The sequence below is a fragment of the Macadamia integrifolia genome, chromosome 11 (genome assembly GCF_013358625.1).
Source record: "Macadamia integrifolia cultivar HAES 741 chromosome 11, SCU_Mint_v3, whole genome shotgun sequence".
Lineage (NCBI taxonomy): Eukaryota > Viridiplantae > Streptophyta > Magnoliopsida > Proteales > Proteaceae > Macadamia > Macadamia integrifolia.
Window position 1 is genome coordinate 11,877,187 of NC_056567.1, and position 20,507 is coordinate 11,897,693.

A 20,507-nucleotide genomic window follows, 5' to 3' on the forward strand; every position below is an offset into this window, starting at 1 on the left:
TTTTTTTTTTGGTAAAACGATTTTTTAGTTGCATTACCTTAAGAAGCAACAAGTGTTTTAACGACTTAGTTTCTGACTTATTAGCATGGGTTATTTTATGTCAGTGCCATTATATCATATTATATCTTAAGGGAATTATAATTGAAGTTTTCGACAATGGAAGTGGTCATATTAGTTTGGTGGGGGTGCGTTAAATTATTCTTGCATGCAATTGGTTGGTTACCCCACTCGAGGTTTGGGGTCAAGGTATGTGCACGTTAATTATTTGTACTTCCAGTTCTAGGATATTTTTTTTTCATCTTGTTAATTTGTTAATTATTTGAATTTCATTTCATCTTGTTAATTTATTATTATTTGAGTTTCTTTACAAGCAATCACAAGACATTCTGTAAAAGTAAATTTGTTAATTTACTTCTCATATGTTAGAAATATTATTTTGTTTTATTTTATATTTATTAAAATTTTTTTTTAGGTGCTTTAGTTTCTCTACACTGGTAAGGTGGAAAGGTCAGAAATTGAGATAAAAAATTCAAATGACAGTACTTTGTTACCAAAACCCTCCTCAACAGAATATGTGCCTGGGTTAGAGGCTAAAAATGAAAATACTACCCTTTCTAAGAAAAAGCGTAAGGCTAAGACGGTAGCCTGTTGGACCAGTAAGTGGTTTAAGGAAGTAGATGCGAAAGACTATTCAGATAGAAAGCATAGGGTTCAATGCACTAAATGTGGAGCATTATTCATGGCTGACTCTAACAAAAATGGGACCTCTAGTTTGAACAATCACATGAAAAGATGTCCTAAACGTGAAAACTTAGACATAAAGCAGATGTTTTTACAATCACCTAGTGGAAAGTTAAATATGAGTGAGTTAAAGATTGATCCTAAAGTTGTTCGTGAGATGATTTTGACTCTAATTGTCAAAAATGAACTCCCTTTAAAATTTGTGGAGTATGAAGAATTCTGGAAATTGATGTTATATATATAAATTCTGAGTACAGTCCCATTGGCAGAAACACACTATTAAGTGATATTCAACGAGTGTTTAAGAAGGAGAAGAACAATATCAGAGAGGTAGTCAAAAGTTCTGCTGGGAGGATTTCAGTGACCACTGATTTGTGGACCTCTATCTCCAATGATGGCTATATGACTCTTACAGCCCACTATATTGATAAGTCATGGGTTTTCCATAAAAGATTAATAAAATTTACTGTCTTGACTCCTCCACACACTGGTGCACATATTTGTGAGACAGTTGGCAAGATATTGACTTGAGTGGGGAATTGAAGGGAGATTGTATTCTTGCATAGTTGATAATGCAAGTGCAAATGATGTATTTGTTTCTCACTTAAGAACAAATCTAAATTCAAAAGGTGCACTGGTGTGTAAGGGGGAATTTTTTCATGTTCGTTGTTATGCACATATCTTAAACCTCATTGTAAAAGATGGTATCAAACTGATTGATAAAGCAGTTCAAAAGGTAAGAGACAGTGTAAAATTTGTAAAAAGTTCACAAGCAAGGAAGGTGAGGTTCGTTGAAAGTTGTGAGCAAATGGGTTTGACTACCAAGAGAGGCTTGCATGGAGATGTTAGTACAAGGTGGAACTCAACGTTTCAAATGCTAGATGATGTTTTGTTCTATCATAAAGCTTTTGACAATTTTGAAAACTTGGAGTCAAACTATAGAGATTGCCCTACTAAGGAGGAGTGGGCAAAGATTGAAAAATTACAATTTTTTTTTAAGCCTTTTTATGACATCACGAAGGAGTTATCCGGTTCCAAGTATTCGACTTCCAACTTATATGTTCAAAATGTGGTTCGTATTCATATGATTTTAAATGATGGCTCTTTGTTTGGGGGAGATTTTATGCTGAACATGGTGTGTGCCATGAGAGAGAAGTTCAATAAATATTGGGAGAATTATTTATTAATTTTATCAGTTGCATCTATTTTTGATCCCCGCTTTAAGTTAGAAATTATTGAATGGGCATATGAGGAGATCTATGGTGATGATAAAAAACTAATCGATGAAGCTATTGACCGTGTGAGATCAGCTTTGCACTGACTTTATAATGAATACAAAAGCATGCCAAAAGAACAGTAGTCATCTTTAACTTGTGATGATGAGGGGGTTGAGGATCCATTTACTAAATGGACAAAAAGGAAGAATCCTAGCACTAATGACAAGTCTGAATTGGACCAGTATCTTGCAGAGCCGAGAAAACCATCGACCAAAGAATATGATGTTTTAGCATATTAGAAGTGATGTGAGGGTCAATTTATTGATTTGTCTCGTCTAGCCCGTGATATATTGGCGATTCATGTGTCCACAGTTGCATCAGAGTCAGCATTTAGTGCAAGGGGTAGGGTAATTGACAAATACCGAAGTAAATTGCTCCCAGAGAACGTTGAGGCTTTGGTTTGCTTGCGTGATTGGATGTATGGTAGTGACCGATTTTGAAACATAAGCATTAGGCCAAAGATCAAACCAACTTGAAGAAGCCACACCCCTATCTAAACATTCTTTAATGAGATGAGGAGGAGCCTGCTACTTGTTAGACCAAAGTAAAATGAAACTCTTTACCAATAAAATGAAGCCCTCCTCCCCCTCTCTTTTGGTTGTTGAATTAAGGATGATTCCAAGCCAAGTTGGGCTGCCCAATTCATACATCCCCTTAAATTGCTTAGGCTCAACCTAACTCGAGGTTGGGCCGGGATATCTCAGCTTATGATCAGTCCTGTCAATTTCGTCCTAGCTAGTCTGGTCGTGAATGACACTGTTTGGATCGAGTTGGACTATCTTTGATTGACCCTAGATGATGATGAAGGGGACATGCAAGACGAAGTAATTGAGAAACATATGTACAGATCCGATAAGGAGTGCTATTTGCCGACTGTGTGCTCCAGCAGCTTCCTCTACTTTGTTTTGGTTCCTGTCCATGGCTTAAACTCTCTCAAATCTGGTCTATTTACCTTGGTCTTTTAGTTGGTTTCCTTCACATTGAATAGAGCTCATTCTCTGGAATCTTACCTCACACAGAACAAACAAACACACTGTAGGAGTGGAAAAGTAAATGTAAAGTGTTTTACCTTAACTTCACTATCCCTGTCGGTTACCTCAGCACTGTGTGGATCCAAGTCCCACAACTCTCCCACCCTAGCCTCCCCATCAAACAAACGGGCTCAAGTGTGAGATCTTTTTTTCTTAAGAGAAAATTACACTCCCCTCCCCTGGACTATGACTTAATATCAAGTTTCTCCCACATACTTTCATATATAGCAACAACCTCCCGATGTTATATTGGTCTGTAAAATGATTGATCTACCCTTGTGGCATCTACCCATATATCTTTCTTTTTCTTCTCACTATCCCATCTCTCTGTCAAGAAATGGAAAGAAGAAGAAAGCTCGCTTGTCTCTTAGACTCTTCAAAGAGCCCAGATGAGCGTGTTTACGCTATTAGCAACCCATTACGCCATTAGTACTCTCAGGGATTTCCTGTAAAGTTGGCGTATTTACGAAGGAGAGCCACTCGGTCAAACGGGGTTGACTAGATCCAACATGGATGCCTCAACTCTTATTTAGTAATCTTTTTCTATTCTCTGTTCTCCATTCTCTATTCTCTAATCTCTACTGCAACAAATGAAAAAAGGAAAAATAATTCTTCCTTCTCTCCATGCACGCACGCCTCTTTCTGGTTTTAACGATTTTAACTTTCTTGTAACCTTCCCACCATTCTCTCTTTTGCTTTCTTTGTCCTCAACGCTTTTTACAGAGACTCACTACGGCCTTAAGAGGGGGTTTCTTGATTCCTCTTCTTCCTCTCTTATCCCTAATCTCTTCAACTTATAACAGAGAAGAGGGTCTCTGGTTTCTCTCTCTCTCTCTCTCTCTCTCTCTCTTACCGTCAAGATTTCTAATCTAATCTTTGAAAACAATTAATTTTGTTGTAAGAAAAGTAACAAATTTCAGTTATTTCTTTATATCACACCCAACCATACGACGGCGGTAAGAGCTCTACAGAGAGGGCACAGCGGTGCGGTGACGAAAGCTCTGTGGAGAACAGCAAATGGGTTAGGACGACAAAGCACATCAATGAAGAAGGGGCAACGACCACGAAGCAGATCGACGGCCAAGAACAGCAAACAATGGTGGAACAGAGCGACGACGGAGCAAATCGACGATGGATTTCAGCAAACGACAGTGGAACGCAGTGATGAAGAAGGTTCCATTTTGGCTTTTAGGACTTAAGGCTTAATACATAAGGGCAGGGTAATTTCGATATAAAATTACATGTTTGAATGATGAGGTCATTACTTAACACGACTATTTAATGGAAATGATACAATTAAAAGTTTTTTTTTAAATTAAAAAAAAACCCATTAATATTTATGAAAGTACGTTGAAGAGCTGATATTAGGTCATAACCTAGAGGGGGAGAATGTAATTTTCTTTTTAATTTTATATAAATATAAGCAAACTCATGACCAAGTCACCAAGTAGTGGCCGCTCTTGTGTGTGTTTGTGTTAATCATCACAAATTAATTCATACTATACTCAACCCAACGCAACCTTTTCCTAGTTGCAAATTGGTAGATGTTTGAAAACAACTAAAGTTGCGGCAGCTCCAAAGTCTTGCAGATCAAAATATTCATATTTACCAATTGCATTAAAAAAAAAAAAATAATAATAAGTAAATAAATAATATGTATTTCTTCACGACTCTTTAGCTGAAGAAGTTTGTATGCATCACCCACACCGACCTGCCTTTTTTAAATCAGGAAATCATGATCTGTGATATCAGCAAATAACAGGACGCTAGCGGAAATTAATGAAATTATAACTTAAAAGTCATCGGACAATTGGATGGGATCCTTTGTACCTTGACACGTCTTTTACAACGCAGATTTAAAGGTTGTAAATATCTTGGGCCGTGCTTCCATGTCTTGAACTGTATGTTTGAGGACTCCCAACTTTTGAATTTGGTCATATATTTCTCTTGTTCTCCTCCCCTTTATTCTCTTATTTTTAGAGATCGATTTTCTCACATAGATCTATATGAAACGTGTTCAGCACTTTAGTCATCGTCATATATATATATATATATAGAATCAATTATCGAATATTTTTTTGGGTAATAATTATCCAATATCTATTATTTTTAATTTTGGTGAATAATCCAATAGTTGAACTGTTGATTATGAAATCTTCCTTTCACTTTATTTTTTTTAATTACCTGCGTTTCAATTTTTTGGGTTCTTGACTTGCATATGTGAAATTGATAAAATTATTTTTGGTACGTATAATCATTCTTGAATCCTCAAATTAAGGGCCTCTGGGTGGGTGTCAAATTTCAGTACAAATTAGGCAGATCGATCTAAATTGATCAGAAATAGTGTTAAACTAAATTCTTAATGGATCGATTTCAATTTGGGGTTTTTGAGGAATGAAGCAAAAACCAAATCAAAAATAGGGGAAAACTGAAAAACAAAAAGAAGTTTTTTTTTTTCATTATTTCTTTATATTTTCGGGCCCTCGGTCTTGGATTGTATGTTTAATTTGTTTCTCTTTTTCTAATCTATAAGGTGGTTTCCTTGTCATTATTGTGCTATATTGAATAAATTTATTTACAAAAAAGGTTGACCCACCTTTAGGGTGCTTAACATGTGTCATCCTTTCTTTTTACCCTTGGGAAAAAACTGCCTTAGCCTCCTCTATCTAGCACTCTAGAACTGTGATTGGTGCATGTTGCTAGATTACCGAGAATCGACAGCATGCCCAACTCTCTCCCTAGATAAATAAAGAAAAGAAATCTTTCATTCCCCTATATATTTTACTTTTAAAATGCCATTATTCTCTCCGACAATTCAAAAGTCAAACGTCAACATTTTCTATTCACCATAGGCGGGCGAAGGACAAATTGATCAGAAAAAAAAAAAAGCGTCATGCTCTTGAAAAACAATGGTAATTAGAAGGAGAATTTATTATCACTCCCCTACACTTAGTCTATATTTACTAAAACTCCCATACCTTTTACTATTTTTTGTAATGCTCCCCTGCTTTTACACTTTTATATCTCTTACTCCCCTGCTCTTTTTAAATGCCCAGATTGCCCCTCCTTTTCACTTGTAACCTATTAAACTTTTTTCATATTGATTGGTTCAAATTGATTGGGAATGAAAACCAATACTTTACATGAGTCCCATTCCTCTATTAGAGGGTGGTGAGTTCCGATAAATTTAAGTCTCTTTCCATTGGGGAAGGATCAAGTGGTCTGTATCCGTATTGGTTGAGAACGATACATATCCAATTCTTTTATCAAATTATTTTTTTATAATTTTTTAATCTCTAAAACTATGTGTCACAATCCTAACGGGGAATGTAACATTAAATTCGATATCGATCCGAATTAGTATCGATTGAGATCGATAACAACCCAATACCGATAAAAAAAATAGATACTAAGCTTGTGATGATGGATGATACAAAAGAAAAAAAATAATAAACTTGATGATGGATGAAACAAAAAAACTAATAAATAAATAATATCTTTAAGTGACTCAATACTAATGCATTTAAAAAAAAAATAAAAAAATAGAAAATAGAAAAATAATGCTATGAGAGCCCAAGGAGATGTTTGAGTTTCAGCTAACAAAGCAACATTTAACTAAGTAATAATAGAAGGACAAAGCCAATTGACTGTTTTCTTAGATTAGTAAAAACATGTTTTGAACAAAAAAATTAAAAAAATTTTTAATAGATTACAAGTAAAAAAGAAGGGTAATTTGGGTATTTAAGAAGAATAGGAGAGAAAGAGACATAGAAATCCAAAAACAGGGGAGTATCAGAAAAAAAGTAAAAAATAGGAAACTTTTAGTAAATATAGGTCAAGTGTAGGGAAGTGATAATAAAGTTCCCGAATTGGAATCTTCAAAGACGTGCCTATCTTCAATGGTATACGTGGACCATTTGATTTCATTTTAGTAATTCTTCAATGATATATTTTCTCTCCAAATTCCATTTTTGTCAAAATAAAAATAACACGACTCCATTTCTTCAAACCTCGTGCCATGAATATTCCTACCTCAATACTAAACCCATACGATGTATATATAGAGCTATAAACCAGTGTTAATTCCATATCTGTAAGCTCTGTAATATTAGAGAAGAAAAGCTATGTCACCAGTAATGGCATCTCTGCAGGCTCTCCTGTCTGCACCCTTCAATCATTTCATCCATGGCGACTTTCATTGGGTTGTCTCTAGAATGACCCTCTTGGATAAACTTCTTTTTTTGGTATTTAATCGTTTCTTCATAACGAATAATCCTTTTATTATGTAGGAATTTCCAACTTTGTTCATGCTTTCTGTGTGTGTTGATGCAGATAATGCACACCATTGATAAGCTTGGGATATGGCATCGTTTACCAGTGTTCTTGGGGTTGATATATCTGGCCATCCGGAGACACCTTCACCAAGAATATAACCTACTTAACGTGGGAAGTACACCGATTGGAGTCCGATTTAACCCGGTTGATTACCCTTATAGAACAGCAGATGGGACTTATAATGATCCTTTCAACGAAGGTGCAGGTGGTCAGGGCACCTTCTTTGGCCGGAATATTCCTCCAGTTGATCAGAAGCATGAGGTATTCCCTAGTACCACTTCTTCTTATTTTCTCTTATATACAAAGCTTGTTTTCATGCTTCACCTTCGCATGTATGTGGAAGCTATGACCTCAAGCATCTAGTCATGCACTTTACCCTCTCTCTCATCAAAAGTGTTTCACCTAAGCTCTTTCAAGAATTCAAGATTTCAAGTTTCGAGTTTAAATTTCTGGTTGATCACCCACTAACCCTAATATATGGTATTGGGAGAAAGTTGAACTGTAGCAGGTACGCTGGGAACGACAATGTTTTCAGTTGGGTATATTTGATTGGGATGGTGTTACGATCACATATCAGTCATATAGTCATATGAGGGGTTGATTTTACATCAGTTGTGAAAATAATTTGGCATGATTTTGATTTCTCTCACTTTGTAGTTTATGTGTTGGGTTCTCCTAATATTCATCAGTGGTATCAAAGTAATCGATTCTTGATCTCAAACTTCGCTTAGAAGGAGTGACTTGATGACAGGGTGAAATCCCTAAGAAAAGACTACCAGTTATCCCTTAAAAAGGATTAACTCTTCTAGAACCTATCGCTTGACAAAGATCCTAGATTAGATGAAGCTCCCCAGAGTGAAGCTCCTGAAAAAGGACCACCTGATTCATAATGAGCAGCCATGAATATTGGTTAGTCTTGGCTGATTTTTCCCAAGGTTCCTATTGTAAGAATTAAGTATTTCTCCTATATCATTAATGACGTCACACACGATTACAATTAGCAAGAACACTCGAACAACTTTACTGACCTCACATGATTAGTGACAGAATACACTAACGTACGCTAAGGTGAACATTAGTCCTTGACACATATAAGATGGTTCAGCTCCCCTGTCTTTACTCGGTTGGGAATCCTGTTTTCAAACTAAAAAGGGTTTCAACACTTTTTTTTCTTGGTAAACAGTCAACCGTTCTGTCTTGTTCTGGTTGCTCGATTCTAAACTACATCCCAGCCCCTTCTTTTGGTTCCTAGCCTATCTTCCAACCCTAATCAATAAAGAGTAGTCATATAGTTGACTCAAGACTATTCAAGATATTTTTTATTTAATATTTTAAATGTAATATAAATATTCAAAAATTAAAAATTTCATTAACAGAAATAAAATAATTATTGCTGAATGGAGACATATACTCTTTTTTATCTTAATTATGATGAAGTGAGAAGAATTTACTTATGAATACATGTTTTTTCTTATCAAAACAGTGAATTGAGTGACTAATAAAGCAAGTTGAATAATCACGAGGGGTAGTCGAGTTGACAAGAGATCTTTGCCTCAGAAAGTGTATGGTTCTGAGTTCGATTTTTCATATCTCCTAGGGGTCACTTACATGGGGTGTTTAGTACTCTTCATTACTTTAAGTAAAAGTTGAATGGTTCTCATTCAACTCTGGTATTACCCCGATCTATGTGATTGTCAGGTCAGTATGGGCTTGTTGGACTAGTTAGGCCTTCGGCCTTCATACTTGTCATTAAAAAAAAAAAACATGATTATGTAATAGATTAAACTATGAGAGAGAGAGAGAGAGAATTTTATTGTTTCTGTTTTATCTTATTTGTTGATTTAGGAACGATAGTAAAATTTAGGCGATAAAAAGGGATCGAGCAGCTCAGCTAAATTGGCTTCAGAGGCTAATATTTTTCTCTAAAAACTCTGCTACAAATTTAGGATCATAGATAAATATTTTGACAAGTTGAGATGTATAACCTATTTTATTTCAGGGATAATGTTCTTTATCCATGAGAGGAGTGTAGTGCATGCTAGTGTCTTATGTGTCTATTCTATTTAAGTGCATGCTAGAGTCTCATATATCTGCCTTTTCATTGTGCGAGGAGAGAGACAGAGACACGAGACATTATTTTTTGCTATGCAATTAAATAGGCTATGTTTGGTAGCAAGGGAAATTAAAGGGAAGAGAAGTAAAAAATTTCAAACCTAAAAGAGAAAATTTCCTATAAGAGAAGATTTTGTAATCATTATCCCATATATATGATAGTACAAACTACATAAATTTCTTACCATATTTAGTAATGATAAAACTTACATGTAATTTTTATTTTACTTTTCATACTAAAGGTAATTAGATGCAAAGTCGAAGTAATCAAATATGGAATGATTTTGTGTTATTGGTATAGTTATATGGGTTAATGATTTTTCTATTTTAAGTTAGAAAATTTCACTTCCCTTCCCTTTAATTCCCCTTACAACCAAACGAAGCCATATAGAACTTAATCCCTTTAATTTTTCATAAGATGGAAACAACTACATATTATTTTCATTTTTATAAAGGAATATATATTTTTTTCTTTTGGCAAATGGAAAATATAAAGGGATTTTCTTATTGGTACCTTCAAGGTGTACACCACATTTTTTGTCCTTTTGGTATGACAATTTTTTCTTCGCCTATTAGGGTAATAGTGTCATTTTACATGTGCACTTGCACGACAATGATAATTTTTGATAGGCATAATGATGCCACTTTCAACTTATTTTTGAAAACCCTTTTATACCCTTATCTTATAATTTTTTTTTTAAAATAAAATAAGGAATAATTAGGAGGTGTCAAGTTATAAGTACACCTATAGACATGTCATTTAGACACCCCCATAAATGTAATGAAGTTTTTGTAACAGTACCACCCTCTTTCTCTCCCTCCCTCATGCTTCTAGAAATTGGATTAAAATTGGCTCATTTGAATTGGAATTGGCTGACCCCAATTTCAGTTATATCTGATTCCTGCAACCATCTCTTGAATCGGCTATGAATACACTTGGATAATCATTTTTGCACTTGTTCCATCTTTTAGGTAGTAAAATATCTATCACAAACGATTTGTAGAAAGATCCATCTCTCTCTCTCTCTCTCTCTCTCTCTCTATGTGTGTGTGTGTTACCCCTACCACCCACTTGTTAATGATTTTTGTTCTTTTGGCATTGTATAGCAGCTAAAGCCAGATCCAATGGTCGTGGCCACGAAACTTTTAGCCCGGAGGAAGTTCATAGACACGGCGAAACAATTTAACGTGATCGCGGCTTCTTGGATTCTGTTCATGATACACGATTGGCTTGATCACATGGAGGACACCAACCAGGTGATCTGCTACTTTAATCCAGGACTGTATCATATTATTGATATCAATAGAATAACTCTCATGCAAGGGTGGTGCATCGTATGTATTAAATCCACACAATTCATGCAGGTAGAGCTCACAGCACCAAGGGAAGTAGAGAAGCAGTGTCCACTCAAAGAATTCAGATTCTACAAGACCAAGGAGGTCCCAACTGGTTTCTATGACATAAAGAATGGTACTTTGAACACCCGAACACCTTGGTGGTAAGTTATAAGAGCCTTGGACTTACAAAGTTGAGTTGTGAGTATATGAGTTTGGTAGGGGTGAAACAGGACTGGATTTCTTAAAATCCTAATCCAACCTTAGGTCCTCCAAATTCAACCTGGGCCTAACCCAATCTTATTGAGTTCATGTTCAAGCCCAACTCTGCCGAGTTCATACCAAACCAACCCGGCCCTGAGGTTGGGTTGGGCTGAGCTTGGTTGGGTTGACCTTCACTTCTATAATGTTTGGATTAATCTTGATTGACATGTTTTTGTCATCTATATCTTATATATTAAAAAATTATAGAAAAATAAAACACCAATAGGAGTCCTAAGTTCTATTATAAAAATTCAGAGTTAAATTTTGGGCGGGACTAAGGCCTCAACTCAAGTCCGACCCAATCCTAACCCAGAATAAGGGGTTTTCAACCTTAACCTGCCCTGAAAAAAAAAAAAAAAGGCCCAAGTCTTATTTAAGTTCAAGACACGCTCAAGGTGGACCAAGACGATTGTCAAGAACAAACTTTCACCCTGAGAATTTGGTTTGTGATGGTCTATTATTAGTATCATTATTATTATTGGGAAATGTGAAGGGATGGAGGCTCAGTATACGGAAGCAATGCAAAAGGTCTGGAGAAAGTGAGGACCTACAAAGATGGGAAGCTCAAGATATCGGAGGAGGACGGCCTTCTCTTACATGACGAAGATGGGAGGGCCATTTCCGGCGTTGTGCGCAACAGTTGGGCAGGTGTGTCCACCTTGCAGGCACTTTTTGTGAAGGAACACAATTCCGTGTGTGACACCCTCAAGAAGGAATACCATGACCTTGAAGACGAAGACCTCTACCGCCATGCAAGACTCGTCACTTCTGCCGTCATCGCCAAGATCCACACCATTGATTGGACTGTCGAGCTCCTTAAGACAGATACATTGCTCGCATCTATGCGCACCAATTGGTGAGCCACTCTCTCTCTCTCTCTCTCTTAAACCTGTCTATCTCTTTCTCTCTCTCTCTCTCTCTAATGTGTATATTTGCAGGTATGGGATACTGGGGAAGAAATTCAAGGATACATTTGGACACGTAGGAGGAGCCATCTTGGGAGGTCTAGTGGGTTTAAAGAAACCAGAGAATCATGGAGTTCCATATTCTCTGACTGAGGAGTTCGTCAGTGTTTATAGGATGCATTCTCTTCTGCCGGACTACCTTCTCGTCCGGAATCTTTCTGCTTCACCGGGACCTAACAAATCACCACCCTTGCTCAAAAAGTATATTTTCTTAATTTGTCTCTGATACTGATTTGATTTCATTTGAGTTCATGATCATAAAAATTAAGATTTTCACACTACAGGGTTCCAATAGCAAATCTGATTGGAATTAACGGAGAGAAAACTCTATCAGAGATTGGATTTGAAAGGCAAATGGTTTCCATGGGACATCAAGCATGTGGCGCTTTGGAGCTTTTTAACTATCCAATGTGGTTGAGGGACCTCATTCCCCAAAACCCAGATGGAACTGATAGACCTGACCATGTTGATCTCCCTGCTCTTGAACGTAAGTGGAAAATATCCCTTCACTCAAGAATTAAGATTCAAAAGGAAGAAGATGATGATGATGATGATCCATTTCTTGTAATTTGATATGCAGTTTATAGGGACAGGGAGAGGAAAGTTGCAAGGTACAACGAGTTTCGCAGGGGAGTGATGTTAATTCCAATCTCCAAATGGGAAGATCTGACGGATGACGTTGAAGCCATTCACACATTGCGTGAAGTGTACGGTGATGATGTTGAGCAGCTTGATCTACTAGTGGGGCTCATGGCAGAGAAGAAGATAAAGGGATTCGCTATCAGCGAGACGGCATTCGTCATTTTCATTGTCATGGCTTCTAGGTACACATCCAAATTCCCTTTTTTTTTGGTAGGAAAGTACACAACTATTTCCACGAGAGATTAAATTAGGTTCACGTATTAGAATATTTTTGTATGGCCTAGCCCTGATACTTAGGGCCCGGTTGATAACGTTTCTACCATTTCTATTTCAAGAAATGGTAGAAACATAAATTTCTGTTTCTAGAAACAGAAACGGATTTGAAGGTGTTTGATAAGTCATGTTTTTAGAAGTCGATGGTAACCAGTGAAAGAATTGCCACAAGTCGTTTTCAGAAACGGCGCCTGGGTTGTTTCTTGAACCATAAATAAGTAAAAATTTCTATTTCTATTTCTAAAAATAAGTGAAACGAAACAGTTTTATCAAACACTTTTTGCTCCGTTTTTGCTGTTTCTGGAAATAGAAATGGTAGAAACACGTTTCTTGAAACGTTATCAAACGGACCCTTAGAATCTATTATATATGGGGAGAGAAAGTAGATTCCAAATACTAGCACCAAGAGGGTACGAAAAGTAAACCTGATCTGAGTCCAATTCTACCATATTAGATTTGACTAGGATTAATTTAGGGGCCCGGTCAAATATGAATCAATTTGTTCGGTACTGATTGGTGTATTTGCAGGGTCCACTTATGTATAATGGTACAACCAGTTTTGTCTATTACTTTCTCCATGCCCAGGACCTAGCTCAGCCCGAGCACAAGTTAAAGCTCAGGCTCATACTGATTAGTTTGGGCGGGGGATTGTAAAACCCCAGCCCAGCCTAGTCTTAACTTGGGCTGGGATATCTCAGTCTAGGACAATTCCAGTCCTACTGGGTTTACCGCAGATTTAGATGGACTTAGATTTGGCAAACCAAACTTGCACCCCTGTTCCAAATCTAACAAGCAGGATTGGGACTGGCCTTGGGGAGGCCCAATCTTAAAATTTCCAAGTTTAAGATCTGGTACATGAGACCACATGAGTGTGTGTGTGTGTGGCTGGGGAGGAGGGGAGTGGAAGCATAATGGATTAAATGAAACTTAACTGACATATGTGGGGGAAAAAATGTAAACAGGAGGTTGGAAGCAGATAGGTTCTTTACAAGCTACTTCAATGAGGAGACATACACCAAGAAGGGTCTAAAATGGGTGAACACTACAGAGAGCCTTCGAGATGTCATTCACCGCCATTACCCTGAGATTACAGACACATGGATGAACTCCACCAGTGCCTTCTCTGTCTGGGACTCACCTCCGAACTCTCCTAATCTAGTCCCTCTCTATCTTCGCATTCCCCAGTGATCCATAATGAAGCAGCTTTCATTAATATATCTCCTCTATGTAGCTAAGTTTCTCATATGTATCTTAAGTGACCTATATAAACGAGTGTTTCGAACAGAATCAATGCCTTAATATTCTATAATAAATTGTAGTCTGATGACCATATATATGCAATTTAATTACTACTTTTAGTCTTTGTTTCTACTTGTGATCCATCTTCTCTTCTCATCATAGGGAAATATCTTCTCATCTATTTCAGTTAGGTTGGAAGGATAACACATTTTAGTGCGTACGTAGACTCTCAATCTCGCATGCTTTAGTTTTTTTGGTAACTACTCTTGCATACTCGATGTTTATTACATTTATTGGAGAAAGAATGCTGCGAGGCTACAAATCGTATACTAGTTCCCCTTTTCTCCTATGAAATGACATATTTGTCCCCTATTGTGGGAGGAGAGAGAGACATAGAAAGAACTAATGTACACTACACAGTTAGATAGGAAATTCAATCCTAACATTTATTAGGCAATAACGCTAGCCCTGAGAGGTTAGGACCTGATGACACCTGATTACTCGTAAGTAAATAATATTACATAGTAAATAAGCTCTTAACGATATCTATATCAAGAAATCAAGAAATAATCTATGACCATGGGGTGGGGGTGGGGGAGCTTGTAGGGGTGGTTATGGTAGTTGTTGTTGTTATTTTTTTTTTTTTTAAACCATTGGTAGTAGAAAGTAATTTTTTATTAAAAATAAATTTAGCAATGTTATACATAAGCTACAGCTAAATAAAATATTTATTAATAAAAATAAAACTATTGTAATAGTAAAAATTCTTTCATTTATCACCAGTAATTATTGTCGCTAAAAGTTCCCAAATAACGGTGATCAAATTTACTGCTAGCAGGTAAATGTAAGAAATACTATCAGTTTCTGCAACTACCGTGATTAAATAGCTATAACATATTTCTTATAGTGCTATATGATTTAGCGATGTTTAAAAATGAAAATATGCGGACTCAACAAGAATATGTGACGACATAAAGGAAAAAACACTATACATAGTAAACCATAAATATCGTTGAGATGAGCTAACAAATTCGACATGTAGCAAATCCATGACATCCTCATTTGACAAGGTTTCAAGTATAGGCATGATTCTTAAAAAAAAAAAAAAAAAAAGGTTAATAGACATAGTGCACCCAATATATATAAATATATATACTAGCCAACTTGCACATGCAAATGCACGTGTGTACCTATGTGCATTTGCATTTTCAAAATATGAGTCAAACTATCCTTTATCCCACATTAAAACTACAATAGGGATTCTAATAAGTGAGAATTCAATTTTGATGCTAAGGAATATAGACATATTAAGAACTTATAGTTTGCTATAAAAAAGAATCAATTTTAGTGATCTAAGTACACAATTCCAGTTGTAGTGAATCTGTTTTGGATCAAAGTAACTCTTTCAGCATTGTCAATAATTTTTCAATGCCAATTTTTTGCAGGACTAATAGCCATTGTCTCAACCACTGGCTAATTCATAAAGATATATAAATTTAATGAGTACCAATTCAGTTTAGATGCTAAAAAGTTTAGACATATTTAACAACCTTTTGTTTGCTATAACAAAAGAATATTAATACCAGACACCTATTCAACACCATACATTTAATAACTTCTTTAGCACTTCTGACCCAAAAAAAAAAAAAAAAAATTCTGTAATGCTCAAAAACCCCACTTCTGGGAAAGAATATGGACATGGTTGAGGATTTTTTTTTGTCCCCTTGTTAGATAACATGGAAAAGTTTATTTGGATAATAATTTACCACAATGCACAAATTGTTGATCCATTTCAGGGATTCCAACAAAACCCCTTTTGATTGAGTGAAATTGGACTTTGTTGGATTGACAAATCATTCCAAACCATAATTGAAGAACTTTAATTTATTATGTCAAAATATAGTCATTGAAATATCATAATTTGGGAAAAAGTGTCCTTCTGAGACGTAAGCAAATTAAATCGATACATAATAAACCAACATTCCACAATGGTGAAAACTTCAAAACTCTAGCCTTACATATCAGAGAAGTGAGTAGTAAGTAGGAAAATATCAACTTATATACATATACAAGGTAGAGCCTATTCGGCTTATGAAACCCAATACGTTTAAGAAGGGGGGAGGAAAGAGTGAAAGAGAGAGTTCTAGCTGTTTAGCAACATGATATTTTTTGGTAGAAGTTTAGGGAACCTAAAATTGAGTCCCTATTATGATGGAACTCATTGGTTGATACTGAAGTCAGTGTGGATTATTGGTAAACTGAAATCTCCACCAAATTAAACCACCGAAAAAGGCAAAAAGTGGTATTCTCTTGTTTGTTACCAATGCGGTTCTTTCAAGCTGCTCCTCCAACCAACCCATATCATGGTTTTAAAATCAATTTAAGAAAGGAAAAATGCTGATATATATATATATATATATTTTAATGTATCTAATGAGAGCGAGTAGACAGAGGACGGGAGATGTTAAAAGAGAGAGAGAGAGAATTATTATTTTTTTTCATCTTCCATTTTGAGGGGTTTTTTAGTCATTTAGATTTTTTTTTTTTGGTAAATTTCAATGATTTTTTTGTCTTTTTGAAAAAGTATAGCAAAAACAAGGAGTACGTACTTTTTAATAGTAATAACATGATAATATGATAGTGATATATAAGGATGGTGGACAAAGCGTTTTTTACTATTTGAGATAGAGAAATACTAATGCCATGGGCCTAAACACTATGGCCCATTCATTGATAGAAGGCCTGTATTGGTAGCTTTAGCTAGCCTCATCATCTATTATCAGCTGTGAGGGTGAGATTGCATAGTTTTCTATACTAAAATTTAAGCAATGTGGCAAAAATGATTTCTTTTGGCAAATGTGCCAAATGATATAATGTTTGGTAACTTTGTGGGTAGGCCCAATTAATGAACACGTGCAGTATGACCCTATGAGTGCGTTTACTTACATTTTTTAGTTATTATTTTGATTAGGTAATTTATGCATGGGCTGAGGACTGCATGAGTTGCAGTAACGAAGGAGACAGGGAAAACAAATGGTGATGAGCTCCCAACTCAGTGGCAATTGGCTAAAATTCTAATGAAAGTTGTTAGTTTGACACTCTTAGGATTTAAGATATCATAATCATTCTTGGGATAATATCCATTCGATTCCAATCCTGATCATTGTTAGTAAAAACGAGAACAACAAAAAAACAGAGATGTATGGTACGGGTTTTAAATAGATAAAAATGATGAATGATACAATAAAAAAAATGATAAAAAAAAAACAGAGAGCGGCAAACGGACGGAAACGAATGGTATGAGTATTAAACGTGTAATTTTCAAAAAAACAATAGTATACTCATATAATTTGAGAGATTATTACCTGTATACCTGCATCTAATGTTCTAAACTGTAACAACATCAAACATTCATGCATATATCACATGTTGAAAAGAAAGGTAACAGAAGACTGAAAGGAATCCTCTATATCGAAAAAGGGTCTCCTCCTAATTGATTTCTTTCTTCTCGTTCCCCTTGAAAGAATAAAATCTTTAACAAATTAAATTGAAGCAAAACCAGAAAATGGTTATAAAACATAACATATCAACAAGCAAAAGCAAAACGCAGATCATCTAAGATCACGGGAAGAAGAAAAACAATAATTATCTTGGCAAATGTTTCACGAAATCAAGAACAAACATTTGCAAGGCTGAAACTTTGGTAGAAAGACAGTTCGATTAGGAGAGAAGCAGTAAGAAACCACAGGCGTTGCACACCCATAACTTTAGCCTGTTCCAAGCCTTCCATCACAACCCAAAATTCAGTATCAAAATTGGTCTTTACTCCTATCATCGCTTTAGAATTACCTTTAACCTCAGAGTTTCTATCATGAAACACACCACCAATACCGCCTTGCCTGGATTTTCCAGCGAACAACCATCAGTGTTCAATTTTATCCATTCCTCCATTGGAGCACACCAAAAAACTTCAAGAACTTCCCTAGGCTGACAATTGGAGATCTAAAGCCCAATCCTTCTAGCACACAGAAGATCTGAAATTGATAAGACTTACCCTGAAGTGCAATAAGACTGAAAGCTTATATATTCTTGATCAACAATAATATCCGATTAAATTGATTATGGTCGATCCAATCTGACTGATTTAGGATGATCCAATCCGATTCTTCAAAGCATGCTCTTACCCCTCCCTTTCTTAAATAATAATAATTTAATAGTTATAATAATAAGGGGGGCCCAATAAAAGGTACAAATCCTCTGTAGTGAGAGGTGAATAATAGTGAAGATTCGAGCGTTGGGAGGTTCCGGCATGCACCCCAAACTTTGAATCTCAAATAAAAAAAAAAATGGGGGGGGGGTGGGGAAAACAACTAAATTAAGATTCACGTGGTAAAAAGATTTGTTAATCAAATATTTTATTTACAAGTTGGATGTAAAGGGAAAAAGGCATATAACCATTTTATCTGATTCAGTATCTTGTTGTGTTTGTTTTAGTAACAAAGTAATACTTTTATTAATATAATCTAAATTTTGTTGTATTTTACTTACTTCTGTTCTTATTTTAAAAATTTCTGATTGTAAATAATCTATTCTGTCCATTCAGTAAAACTTTTTGGTAAGGCTAACATGGGATAATATCTTCTATGAGAATTTTTCCATTGATTATATTTAATAATTTGATAATTATAATTTCTAAGCAATTCTTCTGGATTTAAATAACTTTTTTGTAAAATAATTCTTTTAACCTCTTCTGGTAAATCTCTTAATTCTTCTGAGGATTCTAATATAGATTCACAAAAATCTTTATAATATACTTCTATTAATTGATGAAACTACTGATGAAATAAGTGAGATAAATCCCAGATTATTAATAAACGAAGAAAATGAAATAGACAACAGTTTAGAATCTGATATAGAAGAATTACAAAATATTGAAGCAATAAATGATGTCACCTATGATCAAACAAGACCATATGGCCCTAATAACCCAAATATGGCTTGGGGAAATAGACCAAGATGGAAATTAGAACCAACAGAATTGGAACAACCAAAAGATGATCATCTTTTGGTTGTTCCAATTCTGTTGGTTCTAATTTCCATCTTGGTCTATTTCCCCAAGCCATATTTGGGTTATTAGGGCCATATGGTCTTGTTTGATCATAGGTGACAAGATATTATAGATTTTGAGGATGGAATAAACCCATCATTAATATTAGCCATCTTAGAAGCATCTAACAGTATCAAAAAGACTATAGAAAGGTTAGAACAAATAGAAATAATCCAAGATAAAAACCCTTTAAAACATTGGGAAAAGGATAAACCTATTATGAAATTAGAAATTATAAATCCAAATTTAAAAATAAATTCAGGAGTACCAAAATATCACCCAATAGATTCAGAACAATTTAAACTCCATATTTCAGAATTATTAGAACTTAATTTAATAAGAAAATCCAATAGTCCTCATAGATCAGCAGCTATGATAGTAATGAAAGAAAGTGAGAAAAGACGAGGAAAAAGCCGAATGGTAATAAATTACAAAAGATTAAATGACAACACAGTAGATGATGCATACAATCTACCCCAAAAGAATTTTCTTATCCAATTTATACAAAAAGCTAAAATATTCTCAAAATTTGATTTAAAATCAGGATTCCATCAGATAGCTATGAAAGAAGAATCTAAAGCATGGACAGCCTTTACAACAACAGAAGGACATTACGAATGGAATGTAATGCCTTTTGGATTAAAAAATGCACCCTGAGTCTTTCAAAGAAGAATGGATGATATTTTCCTATCTTATAGAGAATTCTGTATAGTTTATATTGATGATATATTAGTTTTCTCAAAAACTGAAATAGAACATATTGCACATCTTCATAAAATATTCTCAGAATTTTATAAACATGGACTGGTAGTCTCTAAGAAAAAGATGGAAATAGGAAAAGAAGAAATTAAGTTCTTAGGACTTGAAATAGGACTAGGACAGATAAAATTACAACCTCATATAGCCACAAAAATTTTAGAATTTCCCACAGAATTAAAAACTACAAAAGAGATAAAAAGTTTTATAGGATTAGTAAATCAAGCAAGAGATTTCATACCAAACTTAGGAAAAATAATAGGACCATTATATTCTAAAACAAACCCCAAAGGAGAAAAAAAATTTAATCTACAAGATAAAATGCTGATAGAAAAAATAAAAAAAATAGTAAAAAATATTCCACCCTTAAGATATCCATATGATTCAGAATATAAAATTATTGAAACCGATGGATCAATAGAAGGATAGG

The 20,507-nt window shown here is 35.1% G+C and overlaps 1 protein-coding gene across 2 annotated transcripts; it reads left to right on the forward strand.

The window, feature by feature from the left end:
* Nucleotides 1-7,037: 7,037 nt before the first annotated feature.
* On the forward strand, nt 7,038-14,333 carry LOC122094355 (alpha-dioxygenase 1-like). 2 transcript variants are annotated; one of them, XM_042665123.1, is made up of 9 exons: nt 7,038-7,293; nt 7,382-7,645; nt 10,604-10,753; nt 10,862-10,995; nt 11,589-11,951; nt 12,034-12,261; nt 12,345-12,547; nt 12,641-12,884; nt 13,938-14,333. In XM_042665123.1, exons 1-9 carry the CDS (start codon nt 7,174-7,176, stop codon nt 14,161-14,163), a joined length of 1,932 nt encoding a protein of 643 aa, XP_042521057.1. In that variant the 5' UTR covers nt 7,038-7,173; the 3' UTR covers nt 14,164-14,333. The 2 variants fall into 2 exon arrangements, with proteins under 2 accessions (XP_042521057.1, XP_042521058.1); XM_042665124.1 differs by having other exon boundaries at nt 10,607-10,753.
* Nucleotides 14,334-20,507: the final 6,174 nt, after the last annotated feature.

Excerpts from the sequence above, each read along its gene's own strand:
- LOC122094355 (XM_042665123.1), top strand. The coding sequence starts at position 7,174 with ATGTCACCAGTAATGGCATCTCTGCAGGCTCTCCTGTCTGCACCCTTC. Across the intron at positions 7,294-7,381 it reads TGGATAAACTTCTTTTTTTG|ATAATGCACACCATTGATAA; the intron begins GTATTTAATCGT and ends GTGTTGATGCAG. Across the intron at positions 11,952-12,033 it reads GCATCTATGCGCACCAATTG|GTATGGGATACTGGGGAAGA; the intron begins GTGAGCCACTCT and ends GTATATTTGCAG.